At 37.5% G+C, this 21,194-nt stretch overlaps 1 protein-coding gene across 1 annotated transcript in view; it reads right to left on the bottom strand.

Annotated features, from left to right (window-relative positions):
• Positions 1-17,517, bottom strand: part of arhgap27 (Rho GTPase activating protein 27) — a 45,604-nt gene extending 28,087 nt beyond the window's left edge. The window contains exons 1-2 of the mRNA XM_039664716.2: positions 17,086-17,517; positions 8,929-9,842 (exon numbers count right to left, since the gene is read on the bottom strand). Of these exons, the coding sequence (XP_039520650.2) occupies positions 8,929-9,756 (828 nt within the window). The 5' untranslated portion in view covers positions 9,757-9,842; positions 17,086-17,517. The remainder of the gene's footprint in view (positions 1-8,928; positions 9,843-17,085) is intronic.
• Between the last annotated feature and the right edge of the window lie 3,677 nt (positions 17,518-21,194).

The raw sequence follows: 21,194 nt of genomic DNA, 5'->3' as shown, positions 1-21,194 counted from the left end.
CTTGGATGCCCTTGAGGTAAGCTAAAAATTAATTTCAAAGTGAACTATCCCTTTAATTTAATGGAAATCGAAAAATGTCATGTGTGTCCTTGTTTCAAACATTCAAACATGTTATCCTATCCCAGATTAGCAGTGGGAACTAAGATTATGTCTGTAATTTGTATGATGATTTCAACAAAATCTACTGTGGTGCTATGATCCCGACCAGCCAGATACCACCAAAATTCCTCAACCAATGGTGTGAGTTTGGGGGTTGAACTATTAGTTTGACCAATGGAAAGCATGGCAAGTGCTTAGGAAACCTGTTCCGACATAGTCATTACAGCAATGACTGCACATAGAAACATATGAAATGGACAGGTGTAATACTCTCTGTGTAATTATGAACATTTATGACTAATAGTTTCTGTGGCAATGTCCCATTGGGCAAGGCAAAGTAAACCATTTGTCTCACTGAGTCATTAATACCGTAAAAAATAATCTACCATCTGTGGGCCTGCTTTGCTCATGTTTTACCATTTTATATTTGGAAATGCAATTTGTTTTATACCTTTCAGGTTTCACATCAAACACCATCTGATTCTAAATGACACTGAGACGACGTATAGTGCGAAGCAGGATGTAAGAAACAAACATACTTTCTGTCTAGCATACTGATAGCCAAGGAATTTACAGCAATAATGAATTCAGAAAGAAGTGAATAGGGTGCAAAGACGGGACAGCATGCTGCTGATTACTTAACCAAATTACCTATCGACCAATGAAATTGAGGATGCAGAATCAGCAGCTTGAACTCCTATACCTCTCTTTCCCCCCCCCCTCTCTCTCTCTCTCTCTCTCTCTCTCTTTCTCTCTCTCTCACACACACACAGAGGGCCATTCAAGGGACCCAGCAGCTCCCCCTCTCTGTCACATCACCAATCATGGCCTGGAATCTTGGATTACTTCATTGAATACTAAAAGTCTGGTTTTGTGAGAGCTAGCACACTGCAGACATTATCTGCCTATCATTCACACTCAGATACTTCTCCTTCTTCCTCTCGCAAAGAGATAGGCACGTTCACTGTAAGTGAATGCAACAACCTTAAATACGTCCAACTTCATCACGGTTTCAATTTTCGAATTATTTTGAAAATAATACTTTTATATAATTCACAAGGGACACTCATTTTAGCCAATTCAATTTTGCTGAGAACAACTAGCCTATAGATTAGCAACTAGACTATGAGACCAAAATTGTTTTACTTTTTTTTTTATTACCTGATATTTCCAGACATTGTTTGATATTTCCAAGGTTTTTTAAACCTCATTGGCTCTTGTGTGATGACATCATGACATTAAGTCACGTGACAGTTTAGTATTATTGATTTGGCCTCTGGATACATGAGTTGATCATTGTTTTCCAAACCTTGGATAACTTCTGCACTTTTATTTCCTGAAACTTTTACATTTCCCGAAACTTTTGGTCCCCATTGACTATTATTGTATGGACTGAAAAATTCTTCACATATCTTCTTAAGTGTTCCACAGCAGAAAGAAAATCATATGCTGCATTGGAATATGCCTACTTCCATGCAATGCAGTAGATCATGAAAAACAATATGTGAGCCGAGTAATATGTCTGAATTCATTTATTCATTCATGCAGCAAGACTCTGAAGTACACTTTCGGTGGACACTTTACTATCCAATGAGGGCAAGCGAGAAGAGGTTTGAATGGAAGTGAAGTGATGCAACTGACTGTAGATCTTGTGATGACCATGTGATGACAATATGGCAAATGCAGTATGTCCAAATGTCATCAACACACATTCATACTAAAGAATATACTTTATAATGGTCACAAAGTAAGTTTAAAACCCAATCTGGTATGAGATTTTGGATGCAGCAATAATTTTGAACAACATGGGGCTGATTATAAGTAACACACATGTTCTTTTTAAGGATAGTGGGACATAAAAACACAGGCAACTCACGTAACTTTGCCAATTGTTTCTGGTGTACATGGTAGATATGATCATGAGGATATTATTTTGACATAGCCTTACAATTTACAAGTCAGAGTGGTTACTATAAGAGGACATAAAATGGTCTACAGTACTTACAATTCATAGCGAAGACCAAAACTTCCCCTATTCACACCTGAAATCCCACATAATGTACAGATATCAAAAGAGAACTGAGAACTCTTGAGTGCTTTCTTCTCACTTTATCTGATGGGGAAGTTTAGGAGTGTTTTTTTGTCAGTGAAGTTGTTAGCATATAATCATGTAATGTAATATAATATAATTAGTGCTGGACAACGATTAATCGCATCCAAAACAGTTTTCATAATATGTGTGTGTGTGTATGAATAATTATTTTGTACATATAAATACAAACACATGCATGTATAAATGCAATAAATGTGTTATTTATATATAATATAATGTAATTTAATATATATATATTTATATACAGGATGCGATTAATCGTTGCCCAACACTTCAAAGTGTTTGATCTGATTTTTGTAGAGTGAATTTAAAAAAACAAAACAAATTTACAAATAGTACAAATACTAAAAATAATAATTACCCATAATATAATAATACAACAAAATTAAAACTAAAATAGTTTTAAATGGAGTATACCATTACACACTGCTGGCATTGCTTGAAATTTCAAGGCTGCAACTAGCATGCAGACCATCAAACACACCAGATCTTAGCCTGTGGTGTCAAAACATACTGGTGGAAAAGGAACTTCTCATTTCATTGAACACAGCAAGGTAGAATAGTCACGATCATGCAAGATCCAACATGCTGAGTCTATAATCTGTAATAATCTGTAAAGTTGATATAATAATGAGCTACCAGAGAAGGGAAATAGCCGAACATTTGTTTTGATAGTAAATGTTATTTTTTTTGAAAATAGGCTCATTTTACAACTCCCTCAGAGTTAAACAGTTGAGTTTTACCATTTTCGAATACATTCAGCCGATTTTCTGATATTTTATCTAAAAAAATCGTCTGAATGGATTCGAAAACGGTAAAACTCAACTGAGCCTATTTCCAAAAAAAGTGGAGTATCCCTTTAAGGAAATTTGCATCATTATAGAAATGGGCAGCACCACTGCGCTAAAATTAGACACCCCACCTACAAAAGTGCCGCCCTAATTACTAAACGAAGCGCAAAGACATTAATGAGCACATCAGCACAGTCTAGCAACAGCTTTAAACACATCAGGCGGACACCGCTCCGCAACAACAGAATAATTAACGATTAATCACATGACTTTTGCCATTCTTAAAATCATACGTTTAATATTTGTTTTTTTTTTAAACACATTTTTAAAGTAGGCATGAAAAGAAAGCTGCGATAGTCTTTTATTTGAGTGAAACGACTTGTTTTTCAAACGAAAAATTGCAGGGCGGGACTTGATTTTGTCCATGGGTAATTGATTGGATCATTGTTTTCTATTGGTTGCCCCGCCCTCGTGCCAGTAATCATGTCATCAGAGAAAAGATGTTGCTGAGGGAGTGGAAGTTATTTTGATTAAATATTATGAGTACTCATGAATTAATAATAATAATAATAATGTGCACAAATAAATCATTTATGATAAATACTGCAATATCAGTTCCGTCAATAGGTGAAGCAAGTGGTAGGTGTCCATTTGCTTTTTGAGGAGCAAGTTAAACGTAAAATAACTTTGTAAAGATGGTATAATTGACAAGATACCTTGACGAAGGCTGCTTGAAACGTCAAAAATAAAATATGTCTTCATTAAATACTGCAATATTCCATGAAAATCCATTTTGATTTCATGGGCTGCGTCCGAAATCTAATACTTCCCTACTATATAGTATGCGAAAAACAGTACGCGAGCAGAGTAGTATGTCCGAAATCATAGAATTCGAAAAACAGTAGGCGAAAAGTACCCGGATGACCTACTACTTCCGGCGAGATTCTGAAGTGCGCATACAATGGACACTTTACTATCCCATGATGCCACGGGAGAGGAGTTGTTATCGTTATATTTGAAAATGCGCGCGTAATCCGGAGACGCGGCTGTAACGTTTGGAGATAAACACAGACACACGTCTCTATTGATTCATTCATGTTTATTTATCGATGGTAATATCACAAGCAATTGCAAATAAATGGCATTTTCCTTGCCAAAAATCAACCTCTGTCATTGTTCATAGGTTGTGTGTGTTTTATGAGGTAAAATTTATTAGGGTAAATAAATGTTATTTGAGAAATTCCGCAAAAGGTGCGATCTGCGAGCAGCTGACCGACGCCTCCTCTTGATTGTCGGCTCGGACGACGTAAAAACGCAGATGAAAACAGAAAGCGGAACTAAAAACAGCGCGAAGTTGGTGCGGTCACTGGAATGGGCTCTTTAAATTTTCGCACTGTTGTAACAGTGTATGTCACGCGACAACAACATGGCGCATGTCGTGCGTCCGGACTCATTCATACTACCCGCATTCATACTATATAGAACGTACTGTACTTTTTTAACGGTCGCAAAGTACGTTCTTATTTAAATATAGTACCGACTCACATAGTACGCGATTTCGGACGCAGCCAGAGTGACTTTAAAGCTGCAGTCCGCAGTTTTTCCTCTTTGTCGCCATCTCTGTTCAAAATCTGCAATTGCAGTTATTCACGGAATTAGTTGTACCTCGGCATGGCACAGGGCGGATGAATCCAAATTTTTAAGAAGAATGTGCAGCTGTCAGTGGCAGTCACACGCCGGTGTGGATACCGTCATTCAGAATCACAGATTATTATTTTTGGAAGTATGACCAACATAAGAATTTTCATCCTTAAATGTCATCTGACAGGGACACATTGGTGTCTCGCAGTGGATTCAAACCCAGGTCTCTCACACCAAAGGCATGTGTCTTATCCACTGTGCCACCACCCCCCTAAAAAAAACAAAAACAAAAAAAAAGCATTGCTGTAAATCGCCCTCAAACGATCGCTTATCATATCACGTCAAACCGTGCAAATTGTACTTAGTTCTCAAATTGTTAATGTTAACAACATCAGCATTGCGTGACTACATTTAAGACCCTTCAAATATTTATCCTTGTTTTCGCATAGGTCCCCGGTTGCAGTCTCTTTTTTCAAACTCTCAGTACAAAGTCTTTCGCATCTTACAGCGGATGAATCTCTAGTTGTCACTGGTGATGGTCATTTGAACCTTTCTGGATCCGCCATCAAATCGATACTGTGAGAAAAGGCTTACCGTTTTGAATCGAGATAAAGGCAAGCAGATAGTGTTGAACACTGGCTGGTTATATACTTGCTCAATTTATTTTGGATAATTTTTAACCCAAAAACGTTATGGACTGGAGCTTTAAAATAATGTAGTATACACACTGTTGATATTACAATGCTCGCTGAGCTGAGTTTAAACAGAGCTTTTGCAATATCTTGGAGTATTGGATCAGAGATGGGAATGACCCAGGGCAGACTCAAATCCAGTCTGAGGTACACCTGCCAAATACTTGGGTTAAGATTCATAGACAACAGCAACATCTCTCTGTCTAAACTCAATTGGGCATATACAGACTTGCATCTCTCTTGTAATCTTAATCTACTCCACCTATGTTGGTCACACTCCTGCAGGAAGCTCTGCACATGCACAAGGATGGGGTCTTCCAGTGCACTGGGCTGTTTGAGAAGCATTAGCATAAGCTGACCTACATATCCGGGACTGCACACCAGTGCTACACATTGTGCCCGCTGGACTGAATGGCACCTCAACCATGCCACTGCTGAAACCACAATCACTATGGAAACCAAAACTTCACTGGCAGGCCTCCAGAGTTTTTGTGCTATCCGACCAAACTAAAACCCACAGAGAAGACAGCACATGCTTACAAACCTGCTGAAATGGACACTTCGGGGATACATGCAGAGAATTGCATTTAATGCAGTTATCAATTACCTAAAAGCAAGACTGGGAGCTCTTGACTCTATGATGACATTTTTATTGTAAACGGACAAAAACATAAATCTTTGCTGCTTATGTTTTTTATATGTTAATCACACACTGACTGCACTAATGGAAAAGAGTGACGTAATACCTAGCAAAAAGTGATGGTATCAGATGGTAATATGATGGTATTTTGATATTTGGGTCAATAAGTAACAAAAATATTCTGAGATTATGAAAATAAACTTTTAAATTTTAAAATGCCAAATTCTTGGTAAATTATCCATAGGTGAAATAAAAACATGCCACTTTTTTGCACTGAGTTACTTACTTTAAATAAATATCTAGGCCTATTTAAAACACAGGTGAATAGCTATGGTACTAGATCACCATACTTCCCAAGATGATTGATTACATTAAAAATAAATAAATAAATAAATAAATGCATTACAACTTTTCAGAAATGTTATATGCAAATGAGGCGTCATATAATTAAATATTCCTACAATACTTTGCATCAATTTCCAGAACTGAAATCTGAACACTAGATTAAAAATTATTGTTTAGGTGAATTTTGTCAAAATGTTGTATGCCTACTATAAAATCAGGCGAATTATTTATGAACAAACCCCTTATAAACTCTCGGAATATGGATAGGAATAAAACGGTTAGGTGTTGTGTATGTAAAGCTGCTAAAGTGGAGATTTCTGACTGCAGGAAATAACACATTTTGAGAAAACGGCCTTTTAAGGTTTGCATTAGGCTAAATGATATCTGCAAATACATGAAGTGCAATAAAAGCACCTAAAAGTGTATGAGTGTTTTCTTTCCACTAGTTTGAAACAACACTTTATGAGAAGTCAAATGCCTTAAATCTCAAAATAACATATGCATGAAAAGTGTTTTTGTAGCCTAACACTCGCGATAGTGTTGTCCGTCAAATCACCTCAGATTCCCCACCGCATCACTCTCAACCGGAAGCGAAGGATTATTCTGTCATACCTTATGTGTCTGCACAGGTGAAACCTTCCCGTTACAAGAAGCTGAGAAGATATTCCAACCGGCAGCAAAACTGATGTTTAGAATCCATCTTTTAACGCTGACTTGCTTTATCCGTCACTCCGCAGGGAAACAGGTGTGTTTGTGGGAGTGGTTGTAGTAAACGCTTGGTACCTCCCTACAGTGTCACTCATACTCATAAGGGCACTTGGCAGCAACTCACCTAACCTGTTGTGCTCTTCATTTGACTAATAGAATGGTTGAAAACCCCTTCCCCCTGCACAGTCAAATTGAGCTTATAACGTTACTTCGAGACCACACTTCACGTTTCGACTCCCTTATAACTAGGTAATTAATGATACACTCAGTACCTACTCTACTAGACATATAAAAGTTTTCCATACGCACCGCGTCGCGTCTTGTTTACCGGTGTGGAAGATGAAACGGATGGAGAAGCCGGTTCGGTGCCGGTGAGGGGCAGCGGCCATACACACAAACAGACAAGCAAACCATTGACATGCAGATCACTTGGCAAGGAAACTCCAGAAATTGAGTCTGACTGGGCATTTGAAGAGGGTCGAAACGTTGCTAATAAACACAATCCGGGTACAGCGCTTTAAACGCAGAAATATTTAACAGCTAACGTTATATCAGCATTTTGTGTCAATATTAGGACGCATAATACGAGGAGTTTCTTGAATCCACAATTTTTGTGTTTTTTTTTTTAACAACTTTTAATTTCACAATGTTAAGGAAAGTTGTGAAGTTCGCGAGAGTTCTGCTCTGGATCTGCACGGGAAGGGAAAGTCGAAACAGAAGCTATTTTAAATGTATCATATGTTTACATAACGTACGTTTAGTTACATATGTTGTTTTTTTTAAGATAAGGAGGTAGAGCTTGATAAGCGTTTATTACCGCGTTATTTTCTAAAATTAAATCTCAGCAAAATCAACAGTAGGCTAGCCTATATGAGTCAGAGACAGACCACCAGTTAAAAAGGCCTACCGTAAAAAAAATAAAAAATAAATAAATAAAAATACTAGTCATAAGTAGTTTTTTTTTTTTAAAAATGAACAATTTACTGAACCTTTAGACATAAGATTTTTTTTTTTAAATACAGCCTATATTCATTTATTTTTTAAATAGCCTATTTTTTACCCGTGCTTTGTGTTTTATCAGGCTTTTATAACCCATATGGGTGAATAGAGCTCACACTCAAACAGTAAAAACTACAGGGTAAAAAAATGCAATTAGTGCAGACTTTGTATCTCCAAAAGTGAAGATGAAATTCTGATAGCTTGTAATGTAAATCAATGAGACTTTTATGACAGTATAACAGACAAAGTGCATATAAAAATCAGTTGCCACTCTACATGTTCCAATAAAAAGTGTTAGTAGATGATATTTAAAGGCTGTTTTATGATCAAAGATTCAATCAGATTAAATATCAGTCAGATCATGTAGTGCTACTATATTTTGTAAAACAGTTTTCTTAGCAAAGTGGATCATTTTGGTAATTTAGAAGCCTTAGAAATAAAAAAAGAAAGTTAGAAAGTTCTAATCAATTGTTCATGTAATGCTTTCACTTCTAAACCACATTCTAAGGACAGCTAAGGTTTTATTGTTGCTTCATCATCATTTGATAAAGATGTTGACACCTGAGACACCAGCACTTCCCTTTGGTTTCGCTTTTGTAGGCTCAGATGCTACTTTGTATACAGCGCCCCCATGTGTTCAAGAAAAGCAGCTAAATCACTCCGATTGTAAGCAATCCATGTCATTATGAGATGTGTATACTGGGTCAGCACTTAAATTCGTTGACTTTTTGTAATGAATGAATAGGCTATATCTAGCCTTTGTCAATGACCAACACTGCTGTTGTTACAAACATATTTGGAGGATGGAATAAAATAGAAAATTGTTTTGCTACATACAGAAATTGCTGTCTTATGTAGGCTAATGCAGTGTTACTTTGCACATGAAGAAGTATTACTTACCAGAGGCTTATCTGGTGAAACAGGGCTTAGGACCGGCGAACTCTGTGTCTTTATGGTCATATTCTCATCAGGTTTTGAGGATTCTGGTTCTCTCACCATATTTATACTTTCATACACATTCGTGTCTGTATCCATGAGGTTCCACATGTCTTTACTCCAGCCAGCTCTAATGAGCATTTGAATATCTTGGTCTAAGGAATTTGAGTTCACCCGAGGACTCTCTATTGACTCCTTTGGACTCTCAATTGATTTGATCTCCAATTCTGAGGTGGTATCTGTAAAAGCAGGTGTCAATAAGATAGAGGGTGGTGTTTGCCCATTAGATGGAGAACCAGGGTTGAAAGAAACATTGTCATAAAGCTGGAGTTCAGGCACAGGAACAACCTCTGCTTCAACCTTTAAAGGGTCTGGATCCAAACCCTTCAGTTCAAAGAATTCCTTTGGAATGATATATGTTGATATTCTATGGCCGTCTTTCTCCGAGTCTTGTTTTATGGAGTCAGGGACTCGAAGCGTGACCTCAGCAGGTTTAATGTTGGTGGGAAGACTATCAGGAGCTGTCTCGGAGCTGGGCTTGACTGGTTTCAATCCACCAAACTCTTCTGGAGGGTCCAGAGGAGTTTGGTTTGTTTCAGGTGGGAGCTCGGTCACATACATAGCTGGAATGAAAAAAGGCTTGTCCGTCTCGTGCCTCCGAACGTGCCACCAGGCTTCATTGGTCTTGGCTACCAGGGTGTAGTGCTCGTTGGGTTTGATGGACACCTCTCTGCCATCTCGAGTGGTGTAATTGTATTCAAATTTCACCAGAACCTGCTGTGAAAGTGACATAGTGGCCCACGTCTGCTGATCCCAAACCTGTGGCTGGTGTTCGGTGCAAACAGGAAATCAAAGCTCATATATAGCCATCATGAGATCTAAAGATAAAGGAGAAAAAAATCTATAATTTGTTTGAAATAATTCAGATCTGAAGCTCAAACATTTACTTAGGACAATATAAAAAAAAAAAATCAAAACAAAAAAATAAAAATAAAAAAGCAAAACAATATTACAGTTTTAATTACAGTTTTACTAGGAACAAGAATATATATATATATATATATATATATATATATATATATATATATAATTATATATATAAAAGCGGGAAAAAAAACAAAGCAAAACTTTACTATGAACAAGAATATAAAAAAATCTAAACAAAACAAAACTTTGCAAATAGCTTTATCAGGAACAAAAATATAAGAAATAATAATACAATTAAAAAAAACGCAAAAGAATTACAAGGAACATAAATACAAATCAAAACAAAAAAAACCTATATATATATATATTTATATATAAAAATAATATATTATGTAATATATATATATATATATATATATATATATATTACATAATATATTAGGGCTGTCAAATGATTAATCGCATCCAAAATAAAAGTTTGTGTTTACATAATATATGTGGGTGCACTGTGTATAATTATATATACATATATATATATATATATATATATATAAATACACACACATGCTTGTATATATTTAAGAAATATTTTCATGTTTATACTGTATATAGATATATATATAATTGATATTATATACAAATATATATATATATATATATATATTATATTATATAAATAATATTTTTTTCTTAAATATACATTCATGTGTGTGTATTTATATATATATATATATATATATATATACAAAATAATTATACACAGTGCACCCACATATATTATGTAAGCACAAACTTTTATTTTGACAGCCCTAATATATATATATATATTAAAATACAAAACAAAACAAAAACAACATTTTGAAGTACAGACCTAATAGGGTCAAGAATATTACAAAATACAAAACAAAACTTTACATACAGATTAACAAGATTGGGACAAGATTATATAAAGAATGCAAAACAAAAAGCCAAAAAATGTAGGTACTCTTTTATCGTGGGACAGTAAGTAACAACCTAGCAACCACCCAGAACACCCTAAAGCATCATTAAAATGTAAAATCCTTAAAAATAATTATTAGCCAAAGAGAATATGTATAGGTAGTGTAAATAAACAACAAAAAACAAATAAGGCTTCTTTTAGAGCATTACAGAGGGTTTGTTTATGGCAACTAGGGCTTTTGTGATGGGGTGGAACAAAATATGTGTGAAGCAGAGGAATGCAGATAAACCAGGGGAACGACAGGTGTGTCAGTGAGAGATGAGAGAAACCTGACAGCAGAGCCTCAAACTGAATATTTACACTGAAGATTATGTCAAATACATTCTATTTGACAGACAACAAGTGATAAAAAGATGCAGGTATGAAGAAAGAGAGAGAAGAAGAATGGGTAGATAATAGCAGTGATACTCAGGGCTGGACTGGGGCTCAAATATGGCCCATGAGTTCCCCTGTGGATAAATGATCACAGAAAACAGGACAGGAACAAATAATGATAAATTTACTGCAAATGCAGTTAACAAACATAGGCCCTAGAGCCAGGATTAGGCCTTAGTTTAATTAGGACATGAAGTAGCTTTTATAAACGTGCCTTAGGAAAAAAAAAAAACGTTATTGATGTGCATCTTGAGACAAAACACTGGCAGTGAGGTATTTGAAGATATGCCAGGGAAAAAAAGCTTTAGTCTAGACTAGTCTTAAAGGGGTGGTGAAGTATGATATCACTTTTCTAACTTTAGTTAGTGTGTAATGTTGCTGTTTGAGCATGTACAACATTATGAAAGTTACAACACTCAAAGTTCAAAGCAAAGGATGATATTTGCTTTTAAAGACAAGGACTACAACAAACAGCTGGAAGTGACTACACAACATTCCTCCTGGGTTAGTGACATCACCAACCCCAAAATGAACATAAACCCCCCATAAACCCCGCCCCCGGGAACACGCAGTCCATGTTGAGAAGAGGAAGAGTGGTTGTATAAGATTAGGATGTCCCGATCCGATCCACGGCATCGGTATCGCGCCGATACCGGCCCAGAACGCTAGATCGGAGATCGGAGGGGAGAAAAAAATATGAGCGATATCCAGTTTAGCGGCGCAGCCTGTCACGTGATGATTGTTGTGTTTACGCACACGCGCGCAGAGAATCACTCTCGCTTTGCGTGTCAAGAGCGAAACTGGCGCGCGTAAAGTTTGAAGCGAAATTTACGCGCGTGACGCGCGTCAGAATCAAAATCCGTTGGCGGTCATTGTTTTTATGTCGACCGAGCATTCATCAAGAGAGTTACCGCTCTGTATTTACTCTGGATAGCAGAACAGCGGCGTGGGGATCATCGTCGCCGTATATTTGTGTCCACCGGACCCTTCGGAGCCGAACCGTTTGGCGAGTTTCACCATTTGCTCGCTCCAGGAGCTGCGCTGGATGACGGCCGCTGTCAGCGGTACTTCCGCCTGTCACGCGCCCAGTTTGATGACCTGTTGTCCCGCATCTGAGCGAGGATCACCCTCGCCCTCATCCATCTAATCTAGCTGTCATTTATTTTTGTTTTGATAATAAATAGAGCCAGCCTTCAAAAGTTATTAACCTGTCCTGTGATTTTTTTTTTCTCTCTCTCACGTCCAGACACGAATTTATGCACATATGTTGATTGTCTTTACAACATAATACTATTTCTAGATATGGAATGAATAACATTCAATACAAAATGAACATGTCTCCATATAGAAATAATGTTTTAAGTGATGAAACATTTGCTTTGTTGTGCATAATCCCACCATGCATTTAGTCATATTAACAAAATAATTTATTGAAGCATCCAGACACTTCACCACGTGAGCAAGCAGCTAGGCTCCTGATTGGTTAACGCGGCGCGAATTCACGCCAAAGTTCAGCCAACTTGACGCGCGAATGAGGCGTATTCGCGTCTTCCGCGCCGCGCTCCACGCCTCATTCGCGCCGCAGGAATTTTTCTTGCATTGACTTAACATTGAAATCATTCGCGCCTGACGCCCTATTCGCGTCCGGTGTGAACGTAGCATTAGTGCGTCGAAGTTGTGATAGCGCTGTCGGCTAACGCGAAATGCTACTATTTACATTCCATGGATGTTTATTCATATTGTTTTGGACTAAAAACTTCTTCAAATTGGATTGTATGGACGCTTTACAGTGAAACCAAACCATTTTTGTTGGAATGTGGACTAACAGATGGCTAATTGGTGAGTTTCTTCCAGTTTGTGTTGGTTTGTTTTGGCTGTTGGTGGTCTGACAAAGAGACAGATTGTGCCCGCTGTGTTGATTGTATCTTAAAATGGTTTACGTCGTTCGAATCACGAGTTTCTCAGCTTTCCAAAGATATGTATTATGTTTACTTTTGTGTTTGTTTTGTTTTGTCTTTCACAAAGTTAAACCTATAAACCACCCTGTGGGCCGTATACGGCACGTCGGACCACGAAAAAAAAAATATCGGACTAATATCGGTATCGGCAAAAGCCAAAGGTGCGGCATCGGTATCGGTATCGGAAGTGAAAAAGTGGTATCGGGACATCCCTATTTGTGAGTCAGCTCAAACTTTAGCATCCATTTTTTTAACATGCAATAAAAAGTCGCTCTGTGTGCATCTCACAACAGTTCCAATAGACGAATCCAACGAGCGTTCTGTGTAGGCTGCCATCTTGTGGCGACGCCATTACTGAGCTGTTACACAGGCATATAGACATATGCACCGGTATCGGTATGTAAACAAACCTCGGTGATAACGCGAACTCACCCTCGATGACAGCTAAAGCCAGGCAGAATTACTTGTTGGTTTGATCTGTGACTGCAGTGGCCTCCAGTCACAGATGAAGGTACAAACGATCTTACAGATTAACGTTATTTATGAAAATAGCTTGGCAAGCTAGCTAGGCTAACTTTTGCTAACGAGGAAACTATAAAAAGATCTGTCTAAAATAAATAAATGAATGAAATCAAATAAACAAATTCATGTTTTTCATTTGTGTCCATTATTTATCTCATTTTCACATTGCAACAGGCAAGGGTAAGGTAACATTACAGCTAGAAAGTATACATAGTATCGACCAATTAGTGTTTTTAAACCATGGAAAGAAGTCAATATAACAGCAGGAAAACAATTATGTCACATAACGTTACATTTAGCTCAGGAAAGCCATTTAATGACCATAGCATGTTAATTGAATAGAAAAAATAGCAAGAGAGGAGATTTTGCTGATCACTTTATCACATATTTATTATATTTTTTTTACTCATGTCATTTAATAATTGTTATTATACGCGAATGTCCACTCGCCCAGGAAATCTGTGTAAACCGTACGGCACCAGACAGGGGCAGTCGACCCGGGGTATTCACAATGTTTTCTCTTCAAAATTGAAATTTTACTGCCAGCATTGAAACAATTTATAACGAAACTGTTTACCCACTCGACATTATACAAGGGGTAACGTTAGTGACAGTCGTAAATCGCGGGCTGTTTATTCCAGTGGACGCAAGTTGCAACTAAAACAATAGGAGGCAATGGCGCAACGCTACCCAGCAACAGCTCAGTAATGGCGCCCGCTTACTTCCGGTAGTTTCGCCGGATTCGTCTATATGAGCGATTTATAGATTACATGACAGAATATCCTAACTCCACATCAGCAACTAAAATTCCTCAACTAACCATTCAGAGTCTCTCTATCTTTGACTGACTCCATTTTAACCAAGCAGCAACATTCTAATCTGAAAAATCGAAGCGTACCCGGAAGTGCGAAAAACTGCAATACATCTAAAATCCGCTAGAGGGAGGTCCCAAAAGGGAGCAAATATCCATAGATCCCATGTTAAAATGTCTTTTTTCACAGCATAAATTCATGCTTTTACAGTTTGGTCCCATGGACTTTTATTGTATTTTTCGATTTTCGGTTCTGAGTGCCTGACAACTGTGAGGGGGGTGATTTTTTAGTCTTTAAGGCCATTGCACACTGAGTACAAAATTTTCGTATGTGTTTTTTCGTGTTCGTCAGCCTAAAAATTCGTCAAGCACAGAAACCTTGCACACTGAGTCCGATGCGTATTTATTAAACCTTTGCAGGGAAAAAACGCAAAAATACTAAATGGATTCGTCAAGCAGTGAGGATGATTTTGTTTTCCTCTCGAGAAGAAAGTGGAAAATCGAACCCGATCCGAATTTTTTATGACGGACGAAAGTTTCGGAGGCGGTGTGTAAGCGTGATTGACATAACGTGAGGTCGAATTTTTTTTCAACGTGCGAAAATTTCCGATGCGAATTTTGGACTCAGTGTGCAATGGCCTTTAGTCTTAGTTTAACTCGTTAGATTAGATCGTATTTAGATATAAAATGTATGACAAATATGGGCGGTTAACTTTGATTGACAGCTGATAACGGGGTGCGCCGACCGGAATTTGACGTCTCGGCCATGATCTGACACAACACATCATGCCACCTCTGTATCCTTTCAGAACATTTGTATTTTGTATTTCTCAAGATTTTCCAATATGGTGCCACCCATACCCCCCATAAACAGCCTCAAAACTGTTCTTCAGAAAGTCACAGATGTTTTGTCCATACTTTTTACAGTCTATGGTTTTAACATTAAAGGGAGAACAGTTTCTGTCATTTTAGTGCATCAGCTGCTAACACATGAGCTCTTGAATCCCCGCCCTCTGCAACAGCTCATTTGCATTTAAAGGGCCAGGCACAAAACGGTGCGTTTGCAAACCCTCAAAAAACTTCAACATGCTATATAAAAACATATGTGGGATATTTTGTGCTAAAACTTCACACACACACACATTGGGGACGTCAAATATTTATTTTACATTTTGTGAAAATGGCATTTTACCATCCCTTTAAACCATTTCTGTGAAACCGGAGGCTAATATCGCATCTTTGTCATGTTTAAAAGCACTGATTTTCAGGATGACGTAAAATTACTGCCATTCAATTCTGTCATCATTTGCTCACCCTCATGTTGTTCCAAACCTGTGTGACTTTCTTCTGTGAAACACAAAAGATGCTATTTTTAAGGATATTTTGTTGGTTAGGCTACCCTTATATGGACAAAAAAGCAGACTCGTGATTCATATGAATGAACCAATGAATCATTAATAGAATCATTCTTATATATGTTAAAAAGATACAGCTCTCTTTGTTTTTTGCAGTCGTTTTTACTTTTGGTTTGTAATTTGTGGAGCAGCTAATTGCTTGTCAAAAGACAGTATTTTGTTATAAATTTGAATATTAAGTTAAATTATGATTAGTTCCCCCATTACTACCTGGATAACAGCTATGCTAAAAGTATTCACTCAGAGCAGGAGATAGCTCTTTTGCACAGCACTGCTACAGGAAGCGAGCGTATTTTGCAGGGGAACGCTGCACTAACCCCAAACCTACACAGAAGAAGACATACTAAAATAGGGGAAACATTAACTCGTAAAACAGGAAAACATACATCTATGTGCAAACTGCAATCTCGGTTTTGTGGTTGTTGCAAAATACTAATGACATATAGCTAAAGCAGATTTGATGTTTCTGTGATGACTGATCAACTAACAATTTATTTTATTATACAACTAGTCTGCCACACCAACAGCTAATGACAAAGACATGAGCGTGTGTTTTCATCTGCTGTGCCTCTGTGGAACTACAACGCCTCTTATGTCAAGAAGAATGCTTACGAACCACTCATGAAAACATTCAGGTTACACAGAGTGTTCAGACTGCTGAACAATTATGAATTCTAAAATGTACACATTAAACTAAAATGTACACATGTGCACCACATATGTGTACAGTTTATATATTTACAATATACACACATGTTTATACATAAACACACACAGGCCTTTAGTGAGATTAATATACAAACAATTATGAGATATTAATTACATTTGAATCTTTTGCTTACATCCTAACATATTTTAAAAAAAATTATGTTTTATAAATAAAGCAAAGCATAAAGCAAAACAAAACTCTCCTTTTGGTACATGATTGGGAAAGTAGCTTCCAACTATTATCAGTCTCGAGAACATGCACTGATACTGGAACATACAGACTTCACTGCAGGAAATAATGTTGACAGCTGATCATTACAAAACGACATGCACAGATTCTAATTAAGTGCAGTGACATTAACACAGTACTCTGGGTGAATGAGATACAGATAAAAAGTAACTTACCATTGGAAAGCAGAACAATCCCTCGACCCCTTCTTCGGTGAGCTCTGGGATAACAGGAGAATTCACACTAATAATGAACTATTAGCTATGTCTGTCCCTCGATTAATCCAGGATGTGTCAGCCCCATACTTTAGACCTGTAGTGCTGTTGTGTCAGGGTGAGAAAGAAATGTGGCCAAATTTGTGTTGCTAGACGGGTTTGAGCGTGGCTGAGTGAAGAGAGCAGAGGGTGTGTGAGACTGAGTCGACAAACACTGATCCTCACAGCGATTTAAAACCACCAGTGCTTTTACAGTAACCAAGTGAAGGAACATGTCAAAAGATGGAAAATGAGGAAGCGGGAAATAAAAAAGAGAAACGTTGAAGAGAACTTGCTAGTGCTAATGTGTTTTTAAATATTGACATGGCAACGCGGGCCGGCAGAGGCGAAACTGAAGGGCTGTACTTTGCGTTGCATTAAAGTCCTTTTAGGCATTATGACTCATATTTCCGAGTCCTATTTGGATTCCACAGACTTCAAACGTGGGTGTTGGCAGGAATGCTCAGACTTTAAGGAACGTCTATGAAGGTTTTAAGGTTCACGTATCAATGATGCTATTCTCTCGTGTGTTTTCTTTCACTCTGTGCGGTGCTGATAACATCCAGGGTCAACATTAGCATTAGCCTACACCTTTTGAATGCTGTATCAAAGTGTGTGTAGTGTGGGTGAGGTATATCATCGAGAAAAAGACAACCATACCATATTCAGACTAGGCCTAGCCTATATCACCGTTCCCCAGTAATTTAAAGAACATTTAAGTTTTTTTTATGAAATGCCATTTTTTTATATATATTCAAACGAGGCATTTAATTAAGAATGCAGTCATTTAAATACATTTCTAGAACAGAAATCTGGATAAAGCCAGGCTCAAAATTCTTGGTTCATTTTGTTGACAAAGTTTTTATATAATTAGGGCCCAAGCCCTGAAAGGGCGAAGGCCCTATTGTTTTCCTTGGGATTATTTTTCTTCACTATTATTATAATAATTATTATTTTACTACCTTTTGGGCACTTTTGGGGCCCTTAACGTGCTCGAAAACTCTTGAAACTTTGCACACGGGTCAGAACCCGCGGCCATCAGAGCCGGGCTGAAGCTGGTACCCGGGCGTGGTAGGGCGGCTCGTCAGCGCCCCCTGGAACGGGGTCCGAACACTTGGTCCATAACTCAAACACGCTTGTATGTAATAATATGAAACTCGGTACACATGTTGATCTCATCGTTTCATCTATACCTCACACTCTTACTTTTTACCCCAGCCCAACAGGAAGTCGGCTATTGAGGTTTGTTTGTAAAACGCTCGCAATGGAATGTCAAATACTCCTCCTAGAGCTTTGATCCAAATTCGACGAAACTCGGTCAGCGTGAAGTCAAGACATTGAGGATGAAAGTTTGCGAGGGGATTTTTTATATCTCGAACGGTTTGTCCGTGGCGAGGAAACGAAATCATGGCGAGAAACGTGAAACAGGAAGTGTGTTATAACTTTAGCATACATTAACTGATCTTGATGAAACTTCAGCAGTGTGTTCGCTGTAAGAGGACGATCACATGGATGTGACTATTGTGAGTCAAAGTTATAGCGCCACCAACTGGCAGCAGGAAGTGTGTCACTTTCAAAATGCTTTGATATCACCCTTTTATTTTTACCCGATTTGCTTCAAACTTCATCTGTATAATGTAAACATACGGCAGATGTAGACCTATGAATGGATTCTTGATATCTTTGAAACTGTTGCCGTGGCGACGCATCAAACTTTACCCTTCTTTTAGGATGCTTTTAGGATGCTTTTGAGACCCTTAGCATGCTTCAAAATGCATGAAACGACAGACACATCACATTTATTAGCCAGTAGACATGTGCAAAGTTTCAGAAACGGGCGTGGTGAGGGCTCAGTAGCGCCACCTTTTGACAAAAGTGGGGTTGTTAGTTTTAACTAGAGTTACAAAAATTGGTATGTATATTGTACTCCTCGAGCCGGACAACTTTCTAATTTAAACTTATTAGCTAGGACCCACAGAAAGTCAGATGTGTTTGTTTGAATGTGGTCTTGCTTAATCTGAGCCTACATCTCTGTCTTTGCCTGTCTGTGTGTGTGTGAGTGTGCAGGGGGAGGGGGCTTAACCATTTCACTGCTGTGTGTATGGCCTGCATAAAGAAAATACATTTCTCAAGCCTGGTATTTTTTAAATAAGTTTTTATTTTTATTTTTTATAAGTAAAGACATATAACTAGTTTAATTGTAGTGCATTGACAATAGTTTTATATAATTAGTTTATTAATCAGATTAACTTGGTCAATAAACTTGGTCTGAAAATTTGGTCCATAAATCAAACACACTTGCATGTAATAATATGAAACTTGGTACACATATAGATCTCATCGTTTCATATATAGCCTACTTCACACTCTTACTTTTTACCCCAGCCCAACAGGAAGACGGCTATTTAGGGTTGTGTTTAAAACACATGCAATGGAATTTAAAGTATTGCTCCTAGAGCACTGAACCAAATTCGACAAAACTCGATCAGCGTGAAGTCAAGACATTAAGAATGAAAAGGTGCCAAGGGATTTTTTATATCTCGAACGGTTTGGCCGTGGCGAGGAAACGAAATTATGGCGAAAAACATGAAACAGGATGTGTGTTATAACTTCAGCATACATTAACTGATCTTGATGAAACTTCAGCAGTGTTTTCGCTGTAAGAGACCGATCACATGGATGTGACTATTGTGAGTCAAAATTATAGCGCCACCAACTGGCAGCAGGAAGTGTGTCACTTTCAAAATGCTTTGAAACCACTCTCTTATTTTTAACCGATTTGCTTCAAACTTCATCTGTATAATGTAAATACACGGCAGATGTAGACCTGTGAATGAATTTTTGATATCTTTGATACTGTTGCCGTGGCAACGAATCAAACTTTAACATTCTTTTTTGATGCTTTTGGGACTCTTAGCATGCTTGAAATTGCTTGAAACTCAACAGATACATCACATTTATTAGCCAGTAGACATGTGCAACTATGGCAAAAGATTAAAGTAATGTCAAAAAAGTAAACACTAAAAGCCTCATATCTTCTAAAAATGTAATTATACATCATTTGTTTCTAAATTAAATTATACAAATATTATAACTTCCCCAATTTTTCCTTTTTTTCATTTAAGAATTATGTTTACGTTCAAAAACAGCCAGAATTGTTGTAAAATTCATAAAAAAATAATAATCTGAGTCATACGTAGTGCTATACTGCCCTCTTGTGTTCAATATCAGGTAGGCCTATTGTGTATATTCCCACCGGTTAATCAACGTGTGACTCCGCTGGGACTTGGGAGCTTTTAAATCGCTTACTTAAAACCGAAAGTCGAAATACGGATGTCCGCACAAGACATTAATGGTGTGGAGTAGAGCGAGCATTTTAAATAAATTCCTATTAAGTAGGATTGAACTAAACAGAATGAATGTTCACTCTGTTCTGCTGGTTCCTCGCTGGTGGATCATATGATTACTTTGTCATAATCTATGACAAAAATGCTATTATAAACCATATTAATAATAGATAATACACATTGCTCTTATTTTTGAAAAATACATTCATGAAAAACAAGATAACAAAAATCATACAAAAATATAGCCATGGCTGCTATAAATGTTTGAAATGCATAGGACAGATGTTTAATGACGCAGCAACATATAATTGAAAGGCAATTAATAATCTGTCATTACATCACTGCATTATGATATTACGGCTCCAATACGGTGCAGCACAAAGCACTTATGTGCATCCCGAGCGGAGAATGATGTGCTTGAAGCCACATGAAGTTACAGCGCAGTGAGTCCGTATTGAAAAGTTCAAAGCACAAAGGAAATACATATTTATGAACAGTGTATTATACATTATCTATCTATGCAATAGTTTATTGAGCCTTTTCTTTTAAAGGTTTTAAATTTCAGTTACTGTGTGCGTGAAGAACAATTATAGTGCTCTGACTCTAGTGTTGTGATCTAACCGACAGCGTCCGACACCCGGTAGAAAGTAACACGGTTAAGTTACAGCAATAAAGTCCAGCAAG

This window comes from Pimephales promelas, chromosome 17 (assembly GCF_988280905.1).
Source record: "Pimephales promelas chromosome 17, fPimPro1.hap1.1, whole genome shotgun sequence".
Lineage (NCBI taxonomy): Eukaryota > Metazoa > Chordata > Actinopteri > Cypriniformes > Leuciscidae > Pimephales > Pimephales promelas.
This window is presented reverse-complemented; position numbering and strand designations above follow the sequence as displayed.